The sequence below is a fragment of the Sardina pilchardus genome, chromosome 4 (assembly GCF_963854185.1).
Source record: "Sardina pilchardus chromosome 4, fSarPil1.1, whole genome shotgun sequence".
Lineage (NCBI taxonomy): Eukaryota > Metazoa > Chordata > Actinopteri > Clupeiformes > Clupeidae > Sardina > Sardina pilchardus.
Genome location: NC_084997.1, coordinates 16,516,166 through 16,539,147, shown reverse-complemented (window position 1 = coordinate 16,539,147; position 22,982 = coordinate 16,516,166). Strand labels below are relative to the sequence as shown.

Genomic DNA, 22,982 nt, shown 5'->3' with positions numbered 1-22,982 from the left:
CGGAAGAGGGAGAGGGAGAAAGGGAGGGAGAGAGCGGAAGAGGAAGAGAGACAGAGGGAGAGGGAGAGGAAGAGGGACAGAGGGAGAGGAAGAGGGACAGAGGGAGAGGGCAAGTGAGAACTGAGGTGCCCTTCTACTCCAAGCCTACAACTAAAGACACAGTCAGCACACAGCCAGCAAGATTTCACCACAGCTGCTATTTGTTACTAGTATGACACTGTTCTATCCATGGGTGGGGACAATTTCTCTCCAGGGAAGTGGACCATGAACCAAATGTCCGAAGGTACAATGCATGCAATACTGTGTATGTGCCCGTGTTACGTACTAATATACTGATATACTAATACTTAAAATATGTAGTACACTGCAATAAACATGCTTAGTGTAATGTGTGGCCAATGATGTGTTAAACCTGATACAAATATGTAATCTTAATACTAAGATTACACTCATGCGTGTTAATATGTTTGTTCGATCTCACCTGGATCCTCTCTGGCACACCTGTGCTGTCCATCCGGCTGGCCACGTTCACCGTGTTCCCCCAGATGTCGTACTGAGGCTTCCGTGCCCCGATGACCCCTGCCACCACGGGCCCCATGTTGAGACCTGGGGGGGGGGACACAGTGATACTTAGGGCTCATACACACATACACAATACACACACACACACACACACACACAGACACAGACACAGACACAGACACAGACACAGACACAGACACAGACACACACAGACACAGACACAGACAAGAAAGTATACACAAACTGCTACACTGTGTTCATATGTTAATGGACCCACATACTCATAACTGAAAGTGATAATGAAAATCATTTTCATCGTTTTTTTTTATATTTTGTTTTCCACGTAATTTCAGTGGATATTTACTGTACTTGACTGCAATTCAAATAAGCAGGAGGACAGTGTTCGACCAACTACAGGTAAGATGCAGATGCCCTGACAAGTACAGGGGTCACAAACCAAAAGCCCTGCATTCTTGTCTACAGCCCATGAGTTAACTCAGGAAACCTTCTCAAGCAGCTACAGTAATTTCCCTCATATAAGCCGCATTGTGTATAAGCCGCAGCACAGTGTTTTATGCAAGTTTAAAGAAGTAAAACCATATTAACACCATATTAACTGCCCCCTGTATTAACCTCATAGCGGAAGAAGTTTTGCAAAATCAATGTATAAGCCGCGGCTAATAGTCGGGAAATTACGGTAAAACAGGTGAATCGTTTTATGGTGACGTTTATCCTGAAGCAGCGGCGTCAGCATACCGATCTTCATCTTGAAGTTGTTGAAGGAGTGCTCGTTGATGTGCTTCATCTGCTCCATGAGGCGCATGGCGTAGTCGGCCAGGGCGCGGATGTGCGAGCGGCCCGCCTTGTCGTACGTGGAGTCGTTGAGGCCAGAGGCGGCCATGTACGTGCTGCCGATGGTCTTGATCTTCTCCAGCTGACGGAACCGGTCTTCGCTGATGATCTGTGAGGACGAGAGAGAGAGAGAAAGAGAGAAAGAGAGAGAGAGAGAGGGAAAGAGAGAGAGAGGGCAAGAGAGAGCAGTTCAACACAAGCATTCTAGAGTCAGTAACGGAAACTACCTTACCACAGTTCTTATCTCCAACACATTCATATACATGTCTATCTACTTGTAAGATTTTAGGATGACCAACTTGACCTGATGCACCATGAAATGAACCAAGACATACCGCTCTTGCCCAGCCTGACAGAACACTGTACACTTGAGTGGGAGGAAGGGAGCCAGATAGGAGTAAGAGAGAGAGAGAGAGAGATAGTGCTCGGCGCTCATCACTAATAACAGAACACAGACGCCTCTCTGGAGGGTCTGGGTGTTTGCCTGTAATTGCTGCTCAGCAATATCCTCACTGATCAAAGTCATGATGACCTAATTCTCCTGGACTTCAAATTTCAGCTCATTAAAGCCGAGGATATTTTATGAAGATAAACTTCATCCTTTACCTCAAAGTCAGAGATAGCGAAGGGAAACGGATAGACAGACCGATTCAGAGGATAAATAGACTTTGTCTAGACAGAGACTGTAAGGTTTTCGAAAAGCGATTTTTCACGCGAGGAGACGTGCGCACAGTACCTCGTCAAAGTCGGCGATGATCTCGTTGAGCAGCCTCAGGCACTCGACGCCCTCGTTGTTGGCCTCGAGCTCCACGTAGAACTCGGAGAAGTTGCTGATGGAGGCGAACATGACGGCGACGCACTCGCACGACTGGTAGTAGAGCTCGTCGTTGCGCCGCTCCCGCTGGAGGAAGTGCGCCGCCACGTCCTTGGGCAGGATGTTGTGCAGGAGGCGCCGGTTGTAGGCCTGCAGCTCCTCCATCTCCTCTTTCTCCTCTGTGGCCTGGGAGGGGGAGGAGGGGTGCAGTCACAAATGTCACTCGTGTTGTTCATTACATTATATTACATTATTACATTACATTACATAACATTAAGATTTTGCTGATGCTTTTTAACCAAAGCGACTTACAACATGATAAAACATTTAAGCTTTTAAGAGCATTTCTAACAACAAATCAAAAACCACAATAAGTGCATCAATGAGTGTATTTGTCTGTAGTAGTGCTATGAGAGGAGATGTGATGTTCATCACACACGTACACGCACACATGCACACACACACACACGCACACACACAGGTAAATAACAGTCGGGAATGATTGGAAGGGAAGCCATTTTGGCTCTGAGAAATGGCCATGCATTCATAAAATGGATTGGGGAGATGGGTCAAATCAGCCACACTCATGGGAGGAGTTGTGACAGTGACAGCACTGAAAACCTGCCAACAGACAACTGAGATACTGGCCACAGTTTTACATGCAGTAGATGTGCTACCGGGCATATCTGATCCTCATTATTTAATCAATGAAGGCCGTCACTGGACGTGGCCAAGTATCCATTTCGTGTTGAATTCCTAACTAATGTGATAAAAGTTAATATCACATTTCACTGATCAATAAAGAGATCTGTTCAAAAGAGCTCTTTGTAGAACATGAAGGTGAATGAAAATAGACTGCCGCTGACCAGGTTTCCAAATGGAGCAATTCATCAAGCTTTGCTCGATCTGTGCAACAATATACAATTACGCTATTTCGAGGGCCTGAAATACAGTCGACCACACTGAGGAGTCCTGATTGGATTAAGCGTTGGATGGTACCTCGGCGGGTCTGGCTGATTCGATTGGCAGACATTCTCCTCTCCTTTAGACTCGGGGCTTCCCCCCTTGTTCCTTACTTACCATCAGCCACTAGCCTCCGCTAATTCCATAAACAGTAATATGGTTTTTACTTTGGGTTCCTGATTTGATTTGCCTTGAGCTCACAATTCAATTATGCGAATGCCAGGACTGGTGTTTGATAAGTGCAGACTTTATTTGGGGGGCCGTGCAGATTGCGGAGAAGCCGTTTCAAAAGGCGACTACAAAGCCCTGGTCTTTGTGTGGCTAATCTGTCCATCACGGTGTCAGAGAACACAACTGGCAGGCGTAAAGTAAGGTCATGCAAATTTGGAAATAGTTGAGAGAAATTAGTCAATTAGGTGTGGTGAGGTCCCACATGACACAGACACACACACACACACACACACACCTGCAGCTTCCACAGGAAGTCCAGTCTGGCTGTGGACTCCACCTGTTGAGCGTGGAGGTAAAGGGCCAGCACAAACACGGTGATGACCACCGGAGTCACAATCTTCAGCGGCACCTTGGAGTCCATCACACAACTGCCAAAGAAACACAGCCTTTAAAACCACAAAAAAAGCCAGCAATAGCCAGTTCAATTGAGTTCAATTACATCAACAGCACAGCACAGCACAGCACAGCACAATGCCCTGAAATGAATATACAGTAACACTATGCTTTTGACAGCAGACTGTTATTTCTCAGAGGTAACTCATCCCAACAAAAGAGTAATACAGTGAGAGATTTAGTCATATGCCACAGGCACCATATTGAATTGCTGAAGGAGAAACACAATGCCTTCCTCGACTTTAATTTATCTTACTGGCATACGGTAGAGTCTGATTGTGGCTTACCTTGTTCCATTGATGTGCTGACTGTTGAGAGAGAAAAACAAAAGAGAGGAAGTAACGCTTCAGAGAGGGTTCGAGATGGGAAGCAATAGCAAGTGCTTCATCACAAGAGACGCAACGACACGAGCAGCCAAATCCATATTCAGAAGGGACATTCATTACGAGCAGGGCTAATGCACTGCTGAACCTTAAAAACTGAAATTGAATTGAACTGAGCGTTGGCTGCGCGGCGCGCATCCCTTAAATAAATGAATGCGCGTCTCGAAGCGAAACTAGCCATCCATATCCCTCCACTCAGGCTGCGAGTGCCAGAGGGACTGAGTGGGTCTGTGGCGGTTAGAGTCTGAGGTCAGCTGTGGCTAAGCCCACTCAGTCATTTCCATGCAGCCGCTGTTCAAATAGATATTGCTTTAAAAAACATGACTCAGCAAGATTAATAATCCAAGGGCACATCCTTATTCAAGACAAAGTCCTTAAATACTGTGTCAAGTCCACTCATTAAAGCACTTAGTCATAAAGCCATGAAGGTCACCCTTTTTGAAATAGTCTGTATGTTTGAAATGGCTCGTAAAAAAAATCTAAAAACATTACATTTTTTTATAGAATTTCACAGATGGATTGACACTGTATTTGACAAAATCTGACAACTAATAACCAAGTCAATAGATGACATGTTAAAAGCTGTAGGCCATAAACACAATTTGAACTTTTAATATCTATCAAGTTCAAGAAAGTATTAGCACTGTTATATACGTGTGCTTTCCCATGTCTTATCGGAGCAGTTATCTAGAAGATGTTAGAAATACATAGATATTCAGTCTCGACTCTGTGATGGTGCTCGAAAAACACTGTGTAGATTATGTCTATATGCTTGATTGACATGCGGCGGTGTTGGGGGGTGGGGGGCGGTGTTGGGGATGTGACTCACATGGCGTTGGCCATGACCAGCAGGTCCACGTTGTCGAAGAGGGTGACCTCGGGCACCTCCAGGATGAGCACGTAGAGCACCTCGATGAAGAGCATGAGGAAGAGCTTCCCAAGGCTGCTCACCTGCAGGAACACGGAGCAGGCCAGCAGGCTCAGCAGCACGCACGACGAGAAGTACTGCACAGAGGAGAGAGAGGAAGAGAGAGAGAGGGAGGGAGAGAGAGGGAGAGTGAGAGAGAGAAAGAGAAAGAGAGAGAGAAGGAGAGACTTTGTCAATAAAGGAACCTCTAAAGTCAGTCAAAGGAAACCAAGCAGCAATAAAACCAGCCACCAAACCCCCACCAACAAAATACAACCCCACTGAATAAACCAATAACCAGAGAAACAACTTACATAAAATTACAAAAAACCCAAGGGAGAGAGAGAGAAAAAAGAGAGAAGTAGAGAGGAGAGCAGAGAGGGAGAGAGAGAGACACACACAGTGGTTGGGGGGGGGCAGTGGGGAAGAGAGAAAGAGAGAGATTGAGTGAGCGAGATGAAGAGAGAGAAAGTATAGAAGAGATGGCAGGTAAAGAGGTGGCAGTGGGGAGACATGAGTGAGAAAGGGGGTGGCTTAATATTTAATCAGCATGGTGAAACACTTTCAATTGTCCTATTTCAACTCCCAAGCCCCTATTTGAACTTCCTAAAACCCCAGCCAACCCCAGCCCAGCGTCAGCCAGGCCCAGCCCAACCCTGCAGTGCTGTACCTCCAGCCCAACCCTACAGTGCTGTACCTCCAGCCCAACCCTACAGTGCTGTACCTCCAGCCCAACCCTACAGTGCTGTACCTCCAGCCCAACCCTACAGTACTGTACCTCCAGCCCAACCCTGCAGTACTGTACCTCCAGCCCAACCCTGCAGTACTGTACCTCCAGCCCAACCCTACAGTGCTGTACCTCCAGTACTGTACCTCCAGCCCAACCCTGCAGTAGGCTACTGTACCTCGGGGAAGTTGCAGTTGGGCGCGCCGCTGCTGCAGAAGCCCTCCAGCGTGCCCAGGGAGTAGTTGAAGGCCGAGCGCCGCACGTGGCACGCGTTCACACTGCTGGGGGTCACGTTGAACTCCCGACCCAGGCACATCCTCAGGTTGGCCGTACTACAGGTGAACTGAGGGAGGGGAGAGAGAGAGAGAGAGAGAGAGATAGATAGATAGAGAGAGAGAGAGAGATAGAGAAAAAAAGAAAGGAAGAGGGAGCAAGATAGATAGATAGATAGATAGAGAGAGAGAGAGAGAGAGACAGAGAGATAGAGGGAGAAAAAAAGAAAGGGAGAGGGAGCGATAGATAGATAGATAGATAGATATGGAGAGAGATAGAGAGAAAGAATGCGCAAGCGAGAGAGAGAGAGAGAGAGAGATGTCAAGGAAGGTCAAAAGGTCAAAGCTGACACAAAGCTAATGTCAGTGGGGACCGTTATGTAAAGACATTCAGTAATATGAGGCTTGATGGAACTGGTTTGATTTTCCTCCTTGGTCAAAATGATGACAGCGCTGTCATAAAGAACGCCAGTGCCAACACCATCGAACATCTGTTCTTTGCGGAACACTCGGCACCCACGGAATTTAAATGAACCTCCCTCTCCTCTCTGCTTGGCCTCAAGTACAAGATAATTGTCAGTATGGTGATTACTGTGAGGATCAACACAAACATATTGAGCAGCGTGTTGTCTTTGGGGGGGCCCACAAGTTGGTGATTAGTCAGCTGTCTGTTTGCATACGCAACGCACAAACAAGAGAAGAAAAAAAAAAAAAAGCTGGAGGAGCTGCCGTGACTCACGACGTTGATGAAGGCGGAGAGGAACACCAGGATGATGGTGAAGACGCCCACTAGACTGCTGTTCAGCCGGGACTGGACGATGCGCTTGGACATCGTCTGCAGAGGCACTGGGAAAACCTGGAGACGGTGGGGAGAGGGGTGGAGAGAGGGGTGGGGTGGAGAGAGGGGTGGAGAGAGGGGTGGTGACGGCGCAGAAAAACAAACATGCAATAATCCATGTGAACAGATTAAACAAACAAACCAATGCTATAAACGTGCACACCAGTAACACAAACACATTACACAAACAAGAAGAGATGACAAACATGTAAAACAGACAAAAACCAATACTTATAATATAAAACAAACAACAACAACAACCTCTCCATGTGTGTCTCACAAGGTATTGTGAATGACTAGTGGTCATGTAGATGTAGGGTGATGTAGAACAGTAATGCACAGTTTTTTAAGGGGTTGAACAATCATATTGCATTCATTGCTTAGGAATTACAGCCATTTCTGTATTTCACCCCATTCCTGAGGCTCAAAATGAAATGGTCAGTTGACCGATAAGCAATTTCATGGCAAATTGTGTCTTTTTCTCTGTTGTTCCATGACCTATAAAGCAGATAAATGGTCTGGAGTTTATTCCAACCATTTGTATTAGGTAGCTGTCCGTTGGAGCTCTTCATATGTGGTCCGAAGAGGCGTTGATACAACAGGGTATCTGCACATTTTTTATCAACAAATTTAATGACTTTTAAGACCTTTTTAAGACCTCTAAGAATAAAAATTAGGACCATTACCACGGCAAAAATATATATAAAAAGTACGCTCTAGGCTGTTCAGTTTACCAAACCACATTTGCATTTGAGTGACAGTGCAAATAGTGCACGTCAGGCAACTGCCTTCTCAATACTACAACAATACTGCTGTAAATAACGTACAAACAGTGTGTAAACAAATCAAGTTGCAAATTACACGTTAAACACAGTTAAAAAATGGACAAGGCTCCCGACTAACTTTTTGCGTTGGTTGCACTGGTGCGCCTAACATTTTTTTCAGGTGCACCAGCACAAAATGTAGGTGCACCCACATTTTTCATTGCATATCTTTCTAACAGCAAAAGGTCACATTTTTATCGCACTCCTTTCATATAATGTGAATGATTTTTTATAAATATATTTGCTAAAAAATCATTCACATTATATATATATATATAATCATTCAAACTAAATAACCCCCCCACCGCCTCCCCTATTTTGCTTCCCATATACTGACATTTCTGTTTTGTCTGCCTGTTTTTCTCCTTGGGACAGGTCCTTTTAGTCTTGGAGTTAGAAAACATTGGTGATGAGATGATCACTCAACTTGAATGCAAGAGTTTTAATAAAATGTGCAGCATGCTGCTAACCGGATTTCATAATAATTTAGCTAGTCGTCATTGCTTTATTCACGATTGTGAATGTTTTATTTGGATTAAATGGGCATGTCGAGGGGTGGGTGTCCATTGAGCACGCACGAGAGAGAGAGAGAGAGAGAGAGAGAAAGAGAGAGGGCCAAGCCGAGGAGGTTTACAGTACTTCTATATTGTTTGGTAAAGTTGCACGCATAGTCTACAATGAAAACAGGCGAAAGAAATGTATGCTCTCACCCGAAAAGCGTCAGGTGCACCATTGCAACCTCGAATATTTTTCAGTCGCATTCTTAAAAATCTTGGCTCGCATCTGCCACTCTGAAACACTATCTCCGTCTGTAGGAACGCATACGCTACTTTTTACTGTGTTGTTATATTGTAACACCCACAATATTTGAGTGTGTCTACATTCGCAAAGCTGACGAAACGGACTTGGCACGACATGAAATTTAAGACCTCCTCATCGGAAATTCTAGAATTCAAGACATTTTAAGACCTTGAAAATCCAAAAAAATAAATACGACTTTTCAAGACTTTTTAAGGACCCGCGGGGACCCTGTACAAGTGAAGGAGAAAACGTAAGAACGTAAAAAAGCCTGCATTGATGATGTGACTGCTGATATATGTAGCAGGAATGAATTCTGATATGTATATATGAAGCTATACGCTCTGCTCAGATTCAGACAACGTCTGCACAACTGATAGGACGGTGCTTCACCATGCAGGTAGATAATGACACAAAGAATTACTACAGTTTCTCAAGGCAAATGAATGGAATATTCTCTAATGGCCAAGCCGGTCCCCTGACAACACAACTCAAACGAGCTTGCTTTTCTCGTACTGAAGATCTCATAAACAACAACGAAAACAGCAACTCAGATTAACTGCAAAAGATTTTCCTCCAAGTCTTAAATATAATCACTATAATAATATTTATATTTGTTTGTCCAATTATTTGAGCCTCAAAATGGAGTAACGATGTATAAAAAAAACAATTGACTGCAATTCCCAAACAGTTAATGGGATCTTTTTGTTCAACCCTGTGAATAAAAGCTGAAAGTTGACACTTTATGCCTGCATTGATTGCTTGGTTGCAGGTCCACTGTGGTGGTGTACAGACGCAATAAATTGTGTTCCTGTCCAAAAATGTGTGAACGTGACAGTATTTCCTGAAATCATGGGTGCAATGTACATAAAGGTTTTCTTTCGGGTCCACAAACACATGTCTTTATCTAAGCATATTTCATGGAGAATGTTTCCAAAATGTAATTTCAGATTTCAGACAAAAACATGACAAGACAAAATTAAATTAAGAGGCGATAATGGTATTCAATTTCTCACAAAAAAAAAGACAAAAAACACTACCTAACTAATGGCACTTTTTAAGCTGTCAGTTACACGAGCTAGGAGCCTTGGAGATCCCTGTTTTGACAAACCCCCTCTTCTGACTATCGCTGGGATGCAGGTAAATGGTACCCTGTCATTTCAGACAAAGACGTTCTCGGTTGCCTTTTTGTTCTGCACGGTGGCGTGAGTCATCCTGGGGCGCTGAATGAAAGGCGGTCAATGAAGCCCACAAGCCCACACAGATGATCTGTCGCAGTGTGTTCACACTGTCAAAGCACGGAGCCATCCTCACAATGGCCACAATTCAGATCCCATTCAGCATCATTTTTACTGTCACTTCAGCAATTATCATCTCTTCGGGGAAGTGTGTGTGTGTGTGTGTATATGTGTGTGTGTTTGGTGGGGGAGGGGGGAGTGCACTGGGGTTCAATGACCCCTCGTACTGTCGCTGCAGGTCTTGCATAAAACGCTTCAGCAATGCACAACTGTATATGGTTGCAGATGTGATAATTACTATGTGCAAATAATCAGATCACTCAGGTTATAATTACTAGAACAGCAGCAGTTCTTTTGTGAGCGGTGGAAAAATATGTCTGTGTTGGTGTATGGAGTGCAGATGCCAACAACCAGCTGCAGTGTACTGTGTGTGCAAACTCACTCACCCCAAAACAACAAATTGTGTATGTGCAAACTCACTCACCCCAAAACAAGAGTATGTGTGCAAATTCACTCACCCCAAAACAAGAGTATATGGCGGAGATGAACATGACCACCATCAGGAGGATCAGACAGGTCACGTAGAACCCAATCATCAGGCTCGAACTGGAACAGCAGTACAGACAAGGTAACAGTGTGGACAAACATGAGTGACAGAATGACGCAAAGTGATCAAATAAAAAATTGTTGTGTGTTTGGCTATTTGGTGTGTGTGTGTGTGTGTGTGTGTCTATATGTGTGTGTGTGTGTGTGTGTGTGTGGGTGTGTGCGTATGTGTCTGTCTCTGTCTCTGTGTGTGTCTATATGTGTGTGTGTGGGTGGGTGTGTGTGCGTTTGTGTCTGTGTCTGTCTCTGTCTCTGTGTGTGTGTGTGTGTGTGTGTGTGTGTGTGTGTGTGTGTGTGTGTGTGTGTGTGTGTGTGTGTGTGTGTGTGTGCGTGTGTGCGTGTGTGTGTGTCACACTGTGTGATGCTCTTGCAAGTGACAAGACGTGAAACGGACACCGATCTCTCTGGTCGATGCCCGACGTCCTGTCCTTGCACAGACCCACAGGACAAGTGAGTGGATAAGAGCACACTCTGGATAGCCTGCACTTACTGTGGCACGATGACGATCTGAATGAAGCAGATAAACAAGAAGACGAGGGAGGCACAGGCCACGTACGCCCCAAACCTGGAGTCCACCTGTTTGGCATACTGAAAGGCAGGAGAGAGAGAGAGAAAGAGAGAGAGAGAGAGAGAGAGAGAGAGAGAGAGAGAGAGAGAACGAGTGAGACAAGGAGTCCATGAAAGATAGATGAAAAGTCAAATCTTGAGAGGGAAAGATAGAAAACCACTGTTCCTGTCTGAGGCGTCGAGCCACTGGGAGACTGACACCTATACGTTCTTTTGATGTTGCCCAGACCAACTCAGAAGTCATGGACAGTGCTGCGATCTTACAGTATGGTTCTCCTGAGTCCATGGTTAAGATTCGACTACATTTTTTTCAGGATTAATAAAGTATCTATCAATCTCTCGAGGTTAGGCGTTCAAACAGAAGTAAACTTACTTCAGTCTGAGTCACTGTGAGAATGATGCACTGCTCATGAATCAGATAAAGTATGACGTCTGCACACATTCTTTGAAAAGTGACCCTTATTGTGTGTGTGTGTGTGTGTGTGTGTGTGTACACACACACGTCACATGCATTGTTGAGTGGAACACGATGACAAATTAAACTCCTCACCAGTGGCTAATCTCCGGCGCGATAAAAGCCTGGTCAGATTACAGATTACGCACATTAAGGCATATGACAAATGGCCCGCTAAAAGGTTACAAAAGTAAACGGAGCCGCTCCTGCGTTCTAACGGACATCAAGTGTCCAATTGGAGGCACTTTGAGTGCCTGCTTAATGGAGAAGAACAAAAAGCCGTAATTAATTCTGCCTTCAATGACCGGAGACGTTCCAAACAAAGGCCTTTTGATCTGGATCCCCTAAAAAGGGCCCGCTAGCCACCAGCCAAAGAGAAGGGACAGAGAGAAAGGGAGGCCCCCAATGAGAATAGAGGAGCCATGACTCTCGCCTTTCATCTCTCTCTCCCTCCATTCTGTGATTCCGCTGCACCCCTCACCTCTATTGACCCCCCCCCTCCCTTTCTTCCCTGCCGGGTTTGACCTTCAGCCACTGACCAAACCCAAACGGCTTTGCCTTCTCCCTCTCTCTCTAACCAGCTTCTTTCACACACACACGCACAACACACAACACACAACACACAACACACAACACACAACACACAACACACAACACACAACACACAACACACAACACACACACGTTCGAAAACGTTCTCCCCCAAAAAGTATGAAGTGTTATGAAGACATACTAGTTTGCTCCCATTAACAATGTCTAATTTCAGAACTCCGGTCTGCTAAATATAAATATTTTCTGGGGAGAACGTTTCACTCAGGAACCCTCTCTCTCAGTCTCTCTCTCTCTCTCTCTCTGTCTCTCTTTCTCTCTCTCTGTCTCTATTTCTCTCTCTCGGTCTCTCTCTCTCTTGTTGTGAGCGTGATTGAGAAGGGTGCTGTTGGGCGCAGGAGTGATTACTAGCAGGGTTGGCGTAGGGGGGGGCTGGCCTGGGCTGAGTGATTGCTCCCGCGGGTGAGGAGTGGTGGGTTGCGAGGATGCACTGGGTGGAGAGAGGGTAAACGAGCACTCCCAAATCACCACTGACTTCTTGACTGCAGCGTTTGCCTCCATCCCGACAAGAAAAGGCAAAGAGAGTTGAAGAGAATGTCTCTCAGCAGACAGGGCCCTCGGGTTCTGTGTCTCGTCTGAGTGACATTTTGGGTATGTTAGCGAAGTGCGCTAAAGAGCTATGTCTACGTATTCACAACACAGATATATACACACTGACAGCTGATCCAAAGACCTGATCTCTCTCATACTGTAGAGGTTTCAAACATAGCCATTTTAACTGGGTGTCTAAAGCCTGATTCGAGTCTTTGACTGTGAAGTGGCATGATTTTTTGTGGCATGATTTCCCTACTATCAGCCAAGGTCTATACATTCATTTTGCAAGATTTCTTCAGCTATGAGGTTAATACACAGGAGTAGTTACTATGGCATTCATTTGCTTTGGTCCTGCAGCTTATACAGAATGCGGCTAATACACAGGAAATTACTGTAGAAAATGTAGGCCCTCTCCCCGATAATATATAGTATAGAGTAGAATCGTCCTATAGTTAGAATCGTCATAATCGTCCCCTCACCCCCCCTAGTGGCGCTCCTGTTCTCAGCACACTCCCCATCTCTTACTCTCCCACTGTATGTCCACTTTTCACTGTCTAATTAAACAACAAGCCATCAAAATAAAGAATTCAAATTGCAATTACACTTAATAACAATATTGATTAATATGTGACATGTGTATTGACCTAAATGTACATATTAACGGTCAGTTCCCCAAAACTGAAAACACAGCTAAATAATTGACAGTAGGAGGAGACATGAAAACAAAATAAAGATGGCTGCCTACCTTCTTCTCCAGGTCTGGCTCTCGGAAGGTGAGGAGGAACTTCTTGACGTGCTCGGAGCGCAGGCGGTCGATGCTGCGCGCGTCGATGGCCCGGCCCAGGAACTCATCCACCTCGTCCTCGGGGTTCAGGTTCTCCTGCGTGTTTCTGAAAATGAAATGTCTAGATAACACAAGACGACAACACAGCACAACACACTGGTTTCTCTCTCTTCCTCCGCACGCCGTGGTCGTGTGTGTGGTCTCGGAACGACGGCAGATTTGCGGGATGTCCGCGGATTATCAGTGCTACCGGCATGCACTCTATTCGGCTATTCGGCATTCCCACCACCAAATCATCACCAGATCAGAACAAGTCAAAGGGAACGACCCGGACACAATCCAAAACCAAGCAAAACCAAACAAACCAAATCAAAACTACATCTAACCTTTCACCTTCATTCCAACTTTGTCTTAAAAGTAATGATCAATTACAGCGTTAAATCAAATTTAAAATCAGCTTTAAGAAGGCAAAAATAAAAGAAACTGCATCAAGGGCAACATCACAAAGCATAGTAAATCCATCTGAAGGTGATGTAGAAAGAATGGCACCTGACTACGCATCTGACTACAGCACTGAACACAGCCTTACATGACAGGTCAAGATTGAAGCACATGATGTGATTGACCTTCAGAGTGGGCTCAGCGCCACCAATAATATTGCTGTCCAGTTTGGGCCAAAGGATAAGGACAGCCACTACTTGCATTTAGCTGCACCCACCAATGTAATCAGTGGGCTTTGTGACCTAGATTGCCATTCTAATCAAGGCCCCTTAAATCAAGGCTTTGCAGTTGCCTCACAACACAACACAATTCTAGTCCTTTCTGAGGTGCTGTGCTTTTGGCTCTGGATTCCTGTTGCCCTTGACCCAGACGGTGCTCGACTCAAGAACAGATCTGGCCCTTACGCGGGCCAGAACCACAGCCGAGTCCTCTGCTGTCAGACCAGACAGACGCTGAACAGGTGGAATGAGTTCAAAATGGGAGACCAACGGTACACGAACCAGGAACTCTGTGATGGTGATGCGAGAAGGAGACATATCTTCAGAGGTGGACATCCCGAGTAAAAGTCCTGCCATATATTCTTTCTACCTGTGCACTTAGGTTAACACAGGTGATATCACTAATTATCTGATCTACCTGCCTAATTAGGATGAGCTGGTTTACTAAATGGTTGGATCAAAATACTTGGCAGGACTTTTACTGTCTGCACTCGAGATGTCGGCCTGTGCATGTCTCCTGAGCTGAGCTGAGCTTCCACCTGGCTGAGACCAATGCCGTGTGATATTACGTCCTTGGACATTCTCGCTCCTAGAACCACGCTTAGCTCTAGTGTCAAGCAACACCAATCCAGAATTCTTCTGCAATGTCAAGTGAACACCAGCAGACAGGTGTGAGCTGAGGTTGCTCTACCATCACCATTCAGCAGAGATGACAGGGGTGGTCCTGTGAAGGTCTTTCATGATTGTGACTATGACACACTCCTATTGAAGTGTCCAGAATTGAACCAGCACGGTCTGAAAGAGGGATGACCAGGTACTCTCTTTCCAATAGAATGAAGAACAGACTCCGGAAGAAAGGGAAAGTTGGGGAGAGAAGGAGAAAGAGATACAGTACATGGAGAGAGATTTGTTCTGCTACTTACTTGTCCTTGGGATCTTCAAAGCCCTAGAGAGACAAAAAAAGAACACAAAAGGAGAAACCACTTGATCAGGATGGCAGTTGACAAGTCGACTGTCCTCCAACATTTCTCAATAACACTTCAGAAGAACACCGGAGGTAAATGTAAAAGACATTTTGCTCTAAAAAACAGTGGAGCCACAGTGCCCCCTTCTGGCGAAACAGCAGTACAACAAGGTATTAATACAACTGTTTACTGTGGCATGATGAATATGTGTCAATAACAGATTTCACTGATAAACGACACACAGCACTGACAATTATCAGTCAGAAGCAATAAGCCCATTGAATCAGATCATCTTACATATAAAAACATCCACTACAGAATAGGTTACATTCTACTGGAAATCTGCATGTAGCGGAGACGTGCTCCAGTCCTGAGCCACTTCCTTCTTGAAACAGCTACCATAGTGATAATACAAAGTGGTCCCACTGTAAACAGAAGGTGAGGCTAACCCTCCAAGTAGTGTGCGTGCTGCGAGATAAGAGCCCGGTGATGAATGGACTACTCGCCGGCCCAGCCACTGACGCCCTGGGCACCTCATAACTCATTTCTGCCTGGGTGGAGGCAGTGCCATAGGGAAGAACGAGGGAGAGAGAGAGAGAGAGAGAGGGAGAGAGAGAGAAGGAGAGAGAGAGAGAAGGGGAGAGGGAGTGTACTGTATGAGAGAATGAGAGAGAGTGAGAGAGAGAAGAGAGAGAGAGGGGAGTGTGTGAGAGAGAGTGAGAGAGAGAAGAGAAGAGAGAGAAGAGAGATATGGGGGAAAGAAGAGAGAGAAGAGAGAGAGAGGAGAGAGAGGAGAGAGAAGAGAGAGAAGGGGAGAGAGAGAGAGTGAGAGTGGAGAAAGAAAGACAAATAGAGAGGGAGAAAGAGATGGATAAAACTTGTCCCTTCGGTGCATTTCTCTTTCCCCTTCCCTCCTCGGTAAATAGAATCTGCTCAAAGTGGCAGAAGGAATGCTGGCATTTATCCCCACAATTACACATCACCTCCATCACATTGGGCCTACAAATTACAGCTGTTCCGGGCCATTCCGTGTCCCAGTAAATCACTGCTCTGTCTGCAGTGTAATGCCCCCAGTGCAGCCATTAATGAAGTGGACACAACACAAGTAGCTAGCGGACCAATTAGCATCAAACTATTACACAGAACTCAGGTCACACCCTTTAAAGACCTACGTCAGGGAATGAGCCAACTGCACAGGTCTACCGCCCGTATCAGCCGCTCGGCCACAAGAGGATGAGAGAAAAAAAATGGTGGGAGCAAAAAATAAATCCATAAACTTGAAATAAATAAATAAGGTTGAAAGAGTCACATGGGGGTGGGGTGGCACAGAGTGGCTGTTGTTTTTGTGGCAAAGGGAGTTTCCCTGGGGAAGCAGGTGATGCCTCCGCATGAGCAAGCATTCACACACACACACACACACACACACACACACACACACGCACACACACACACACATATTTACACAAACACACGCACACACACTCATAAACACACACAGACACAGATACAGACACACAAACACACACACACACACACACATATTTAGACAACCACACGCGCACACACACACACACACTCATACACATACAGACAGACGCACATTCACACACACTTAAAACACACACATATTTAGACACACACACACACAAACACACACACACACACATTCAGACACACACATCCAGAGCTTCTGCTTCTCAACAGCTTCCATCAAGCACACACACACACACACACACACATCCAGAGCTTCTGCTTCTCAACAGCTTCCATCAAGCACACACACACACACACACACACACACACACACACACACACACACACACACACACACACACACACACACACAGACACAGACACACACACAGACAGACACTAACACTTACTCACACTCACACACACTTTTCCACTCGAGACCTAATCACATGCAGGTCCCATAATGCTTTGGAAAGTGCTGCACCTCTTAGCAGCTAAGACCCTGTCTCGTAACACCTGTGGGTGGTGTCAAGCCTCTCGGGGGAAACACTGGAACTTTCCAGATGAAGGATGACGACACGAAATATCGACGAAACCACGCGGTAGCTTTTCTGGTCTTTCCTCTGCATTTCTCGCGAGAGGAGGAAAAAAGGCCGAGGGGGCGAAGAGACCAACACCTCAAGAGTTGCTCTTCATCATGTGAGCGGTGTGAGGAGGAGGGGGGTAGTATATAAAAGCAGGGAGTTAAGTAAGGTCCCAAAGGGGTCCCGGACTGGGCCTAATTGTGGCGTCCCTTCTGCCTAATTAAAATCCCTGTGCACGCCTTCGGAGGCAATCAAACTTTTATTTAATCTGAGCAGGAATCCCCCTAGGGCCCTCGGCATTAACAGGGAGTTAGGAGGAGAGGGAGGGAGGGAGGGAGGGAGAGAAAGAGAGAGAGGGAGAGAGAGAAGGGGGGAGAGAAAGAGTCAGAGAGAGAGTCAGAGAGGGAGATAGAGAGGGGAGATGGGGAGTGAGGGTGATAAGAAAAAAAAGAGGGGGAAATCTGAACATAGAGCCGAGTATATAACCCACGATTAAGTCCTGTTCAGACTTTGTGACTTCGATCAACTTGAAAGTGCCAGAGTCAGTGAATGCAACATGTGGGAAGAGCAAATACACTTACTGCTATGCCTGTACACTTCCTCACATTCATACATCTCCCACTTAGAGTGACTTTTATACATTTCATCAACCTCTGTGTGTGAGTCTGTGTGTGTCTGTGTGTGTCTGTGTGTGTCTGTGTGTGTCTGTGTGTGTCTGTGTGTGTCTGTGTGCGTGTGTCTGTGTGTCTGTGTGTGCGTGTGTCTGCGTGTGTCTGCGTGCGTCTGCGTGCGTCTGCGTGCGTCTGCGTGCGTCTGCGTGCGTCTGCGTGCGTCTGCGTGCGTCTGTGTGTGTGTCTGTGTGTGTGTCTGTGTGTGTGTCTGTGTGTGTGTGTCTGGTCAATTTTTAAAGCCACGTGTCAATCTTGCGCTTGCGCTCACCATCCTCTTCATCTCCTTGGAGACCTGGTTGCCGCCCAGGTGGTTGTAGAAGGGCCGGTCGGTCCAGTGTGCTGCGTTGTGGGAGACCGAGTTGGTCCGCTGCCGGTTCATCTTGGCGATCATGGCCTTCTCCTCTTTCTGTGGCACAAACAAAGCAGACGGACGTCACACTACAGCCATCGGTGTGACAAAAAAAACGTTGCAAGCCCACAACGCTGACACGCACACAGAAATGTGCAAAAACATCGACACAGATGGGCCAGGGTGAGGGATGCCAGTGGAATGGGAAAGTGGTATTTTGATCTTTAAAGCCTCCCAAAAATGGAATGGAATGACAAGAAAATGGTTAAGAGGATTTAAAAGAAATCTCAGAGAAAATAAACTAACAAGTTCAGAAAAGATGGAGAGGGGGGGGAGGGGGAGTAAAAAAAGGTTGACTTTATTCGTGGTGCCCATGGAAGGCCATGCACACTGAAGTGAGTTGAAGGAAAAGCAACAGTGTCGAAACATTGCAGCCCTGCATTCAAAGGAGGCCAGGTTGTTTATAAATGGATGCCAGAGCAGCATGAAGTGGATTTCTGTCAGTTATTCTAAAATAAGCAGGAGCGGCCACAGAGGCAGGTGCCGTTAGTGAGGCATGGAGAGAGAGAGGGAGAGGGAGAGGGAGAGGGAGAGAGAGAGAGAGAGTTGAGAGAGAGAAAGGGAGGGAGAGAGAGAGAGAGAGAGTTGAGAGAAAGAAAGGGAGGGAGAGAGAGAGAGAGTTGAGAGAGAGAGAGAGATGGTTCTTGAGTAAAACATTCTCCCCAGAAAATGTTTATATTTAGCAGAACGGACATGGGCTGAAATTAGACATTGTTAACGAGAGCAAACTAGTATTTCTTTTCAAAAGACTTAACACTTTTGAGGGGAGAACGTTTTTGAGTGAGTGTGTGTGTGTGTGTGTGTGTGTGTGTGTGAGAGAGAGAGAGAGAGAGGTTGGTTATTTCACCCTTTTCTGGCTGCATCCCACTATGAGGTAGGTTTCGATGTTGTGCTTCTTCAGATAAACGTTCCTCTCCCCCCCGTAACCCGGTTCCACATCGTAGTCTCCATTCAGGTAGTTCAGCGTGGCTTTGGTGATATGGATCCGTCTGTGAGGAACATGGAACACACACACACACGCACACACACGGAGAGATGTCGTCACCTTCCTGAAATCAAGTCATGTTTTTGTTTTGCTTTTTTGGCTAAAAAATCATCATTCAATTTTTCGTCAACTTTTTTGTGTTTTCTGGAAATCCTGGAAAAAATTACTCAGGCCATTATTTGAGTGTTCCATTGAAAGTTAAATAATACAGAACAAAACATTATATAAAATACATATACACAAAAATGTAATTGTAATTCATGCATAATGGCTTCAGGCATTGTCACAAGTTATTCTTTAAAAACATTGTTTCCCCTGTTCACACTTGTTTGACACATATTTAAGATTTTTGGTGTCCCCAGTGAGACAATGTGATCGGCTGTTTATGCCGTTTGCAGGAGTGAGTACCCACCCAGCTTTGCCTCCAGCCTCCATGTGATTGGCCAGCGTGACGTCGTTGGACCACACGTCAAACTGCCACTTGCGTAGGCCAAGCACCCCGCAGTGCACGCGCCCACTGTGGATACCCACGCGCATGTTCACATTCACGCCAGTCACCTCACGCACCAACCTGGGCGAGACACACACACACACACACACACACACACACACACACACAATATACACATTTTTGTGTACATTTACATACAGGGAAACAAACACACATTTTGATAGGAGTTATTACTATTTACATACTGTATGCCCTCCAGATCCATCATCATCAGTACCATTTATACATAATCCCCTGAAATGCAAACATTACCGAAGCCTCTCATCCAAATAGATGGTATACTGTACCGATCAATCAACAGACACGTTTCCGATTGACTAAGAGGAAATGGTACGTCGCAATAAAAACAGCCTCGCATAAAACCAAAAAAACAACGCGCCTCTCTCGTTTCTCACCTCTGAGCAGTGATACCGTGCCCTCCACCGTCCCCAGTAATCTACTCTCTTCTGACCGAGCGCTTTTTCCGGTGGCCCTCTGGTTTGGGAGGCCCTTAATAAAGTGGCGAGCATTCCCAGACAATGCCGCAATTCCCGCAGATTTCATTACGACGCAGGCGCCGTCAGCTCGGGCCCTCGCGCAAATGGCTCGCGCGACGTCACATTTCCTGAGCGGGGGCCGCGCGGAGCGCATACCGAGACATTTCCTTGACCTGTCGACAGCTTTTTCAGTGGACGAGATGTGAGGTAATGAGGACCATAAATGTGGTAACGATTTTCACTTCCACTAAAGCTCACACGCTGACCAGAGCGCGGCTCTCAGCGGGCCGGCTCGTGAGAGTGGACGGCCGCAGCGCGGCAGACATTTAAAAACATTAAAAGGAAGTCAACTGCACGCATTACCACAGCAGACCAATGTACGGCCGTGGCAAACAGACCACAATTTGCAATTCCTCCGAGCCAATTAATCATGAAAGGCCTGGAGAATAACAGGACATATGTTGTATGTAACACGATGCACGAGGGCATTTTTAGTCATTGCCGTTTCCTTGTTGCCCTTAGAAGTGTGGAGCGACTGGTTTCCAAGGGCAACAAGGAAATGGCAATGACTAAAAATGCCCTAGAGTGTCGTGCGAGAGTGTTGTGGCTTTGAATCTACCTTTAATCTTGTATCATATGCATCTAACCAAAATGGTTTTAAGCAAAACACGGGCTGCCTGCCTGGTTGTCTAGAGGTACTGTGTGTGTGTGTAGGTGGTGCGGTGTGTGGGTGGGTGGGTGTGTGGGTGTGTGGGTGTGTGTGTGGGTGTGTGTGTGTGTGTGGCACTGCGCCTCCAGGCAGCTGGCATTATGACCGGTGAGTTGTGATGCACGGCTATGGGGAGTGAGGAGTGCTAGTGTGGTGTAGTGAGAGTTCGGACCCGCCACACTTCCCGTCCTTCCTGTCCCAAGTGGAGGTGAGAGGAGAGAGAGAAGAGAGAAGAGAGAAGAGGAGAGAGAGAAAAGAGAGAGGAGAGAAGAGAGAGAAAAGACAAGAGGAGAGAGGGGAGAGGAGAGATGAGAGAAAAGAGAGAGAAGAGAGGAGAGAGAAAAGAGAAAGGGAGAGAGAAGAGGAGAGAGAGAGAGAGAAGAGGAGAGAGGAGAGAGAAGAGCGAAAAGCGAGAGAAGAGAGAAGCTGCTGCCGCTGCCGCTCTTGTTGTTGTGTGAGGGCTGATGGCAGCTACCCAAGAGCTCAGACAGGGTGGCCAGCAGAGCAGAACCCATTTAACTAAGCCCCTTTCAAAACAAACACACAGACAAACAACCAAACAAACAACTAACAAAAAAAATAACAAAACAGGCAAACAAATAAACAAGCAAATAAAAATAAAAAAGTTTCAGGATGTACTATTACTATTTCCAAGGTCCTCAAAAGCATAAAATGCTTTCTAATAGTAAACAGCAAAGCTGATGTGTAGCAATAGGGATAGAGTAAAAGAGAGACAGAATGGAATTTTAATTAAAACAAAGACAGATGCAAACAAGCAAACAAACAAACAAAACAAACACAAAACATTTGTAGAACAACCTCACAATAAACTTGAAATACTGCACAGAATAAAAACTTGGTTTAAACCAAATTCAAAGAATTTGATCTTTTTGGCTAGAGTGCCACTAAGTTGATTATAGACATGGGAAATCATATTGAAGCTGCCGAGTTTCAATACACACTCATACATTCATAAGTAAAATATAGACAGAAAACCACAACCTCAACAACTCTACCTCATAAAACTGTCTGCTTGTGTTCACTATAAACCTATAAACCCAAGCACAGTGTGTCTGTGTGTGTGTGTGTGTGTGTGTGTGTGTGTGTGTGTGTGTGTGTGTGTGTGTGTGTGTGTGTGTTTGACATTACTTGACATATGGTTAACATTGAGACAGTTAAGTATAGCCTGCTGTAACAGTCCATACAATATATTATATTACGCTAAGCAAAAGACTAGCCCTTGAATACAATGTATGCTACGACAATACCGCCTCATTAATGTTCACAATGACTAATACTTATTCCTGTCATGTTTCAAACAAGTCTCACAAGTCCTGTGTAGTAAATGACCCTGGTTGTTTGCTTTTAGAGTACTTTAAGTCCCTGGCCAAGTGTCAGGCATGATGTATCCCAGTTTAAATCCTCTCATACATAATAGTTGGAAGTCCTTTGGCTATTGTTTCGGACTGAACGCTGCTGAAGTTAAGTGCACGTCTGACAAGTTTCCGTTTTTGCCGGCTCTGTTGGATCATTTGTCACACGTGCATTTATGTTTGATTATAGGCCATTCAATCTTAACAAGGACATGTAGATTTCATAACATAACTGCCGTGATCAATGTCTCCTGCTGATAACTTCACGAAGGCGAGCGACACAAAGTCCAGGCAAAAACACCCACATGAAGCGCTTGCACTTTTCTAGACACCCCAATATCGCTTTAGAGTGAAGGGAAGACAACTCACTAGTACAACGCGCACCACGCCAAAAAAAAACAGGCACGACCGTTCTGGCGGTCGATACTCACGAGATGGCCTCGATCATGTCCACCCCCATCTCCACGCAGCAGTGAGCGTGGTCGGCGCGCGCCTCCGGGAGGCCCGACACGCAGTAGTAGCAGTCGCCCAGGATCTTGATGCGCAGGCAGTGGTTCTCCTGAGGACACAGGAGCAATAAGGCATCTCCATCAGCCTATTTCTGGAACAAGTCATGCTTAAAGCAACACTAAAGAGTTTCATGTACCTTAAAATAATGTTTCCAAAATCATTTCAGTGGTTCATCAACTCGTAACTTGGCAATTTATGCATTCACTTCACGGCCCTTTATCGCTTGTAACCGCACTATGCACTGTAAGTTTATCAGATCGGGTAGAGGATAGTTGGATGGA

The 22,982-nt window shown here is 45.7% G+C and overlaps 1 protein-coding gene across 1 annotated transcript in view; it reads right to left on the bottom strand.

Moving 5' to 3' along the window:
- adcy5 (adenylate cyclase 5) overlaps positions 1-22,982 on the bottom strand; it is an 83,343-nt gene that overhangs the window by 2,891 nt on the left and 57,470 nt on the right. Inside the window, exons 5-20 of the mRNA XM_062534372.1 lie at positions 22,623-22,750; positions 19,535-19,693; positions 18,985-19,126; positions 17,997-18,134; positions 14,959-14,981; positions 13,278-13,422; positions 10,859-10,956; positions 10,281-10,368; positions 6,804-6,920; positions 5,971-6,135; positions 4,988-5,163; positions 4,063-4,083; positions 3,618-3,750; positions 2,111-2,374; positions 1,279-1,483; positions 482-606 (exon numbers count right to left, since the gene is read on the bottom strand). Coding sequence (XP_062390356.1) covers positions 482-606; positions 1,279-1,483; positions 2,111-2,374; positions 3,618-3,750; positions 4,063-4,083; positions 4,988-5,163; positions 5,971-6,135; positions 6,804-6,920; positions 10,281-10,368; positions 10,859-10,956; positions 13,278-13,422; positions 14,959-14,981; positions 17,997-18,134; positions 18,985-19,126; positions 19,535-19,693; positions 22,623-22,750 — 2,127 coding nt within the window. The remainder of the gene's footprint in view (positions 1-481; positions 607-1,278; positions 1,484-2,110; positions 2,375-3,617; positions 3,751-4,062; positions 4,084-4,987; positions 5,164-5,970; positions 6,136-6,803; positions 6,921-10,280; positions 10,369-10,858; positions 10,957-13,277; positions 13,423-14,958; positions 14,982-17,996; positions 18,135-18,984; positions 19,127-19,534; positions 19,694-22,622; positions 22,751-22,982) is intronic.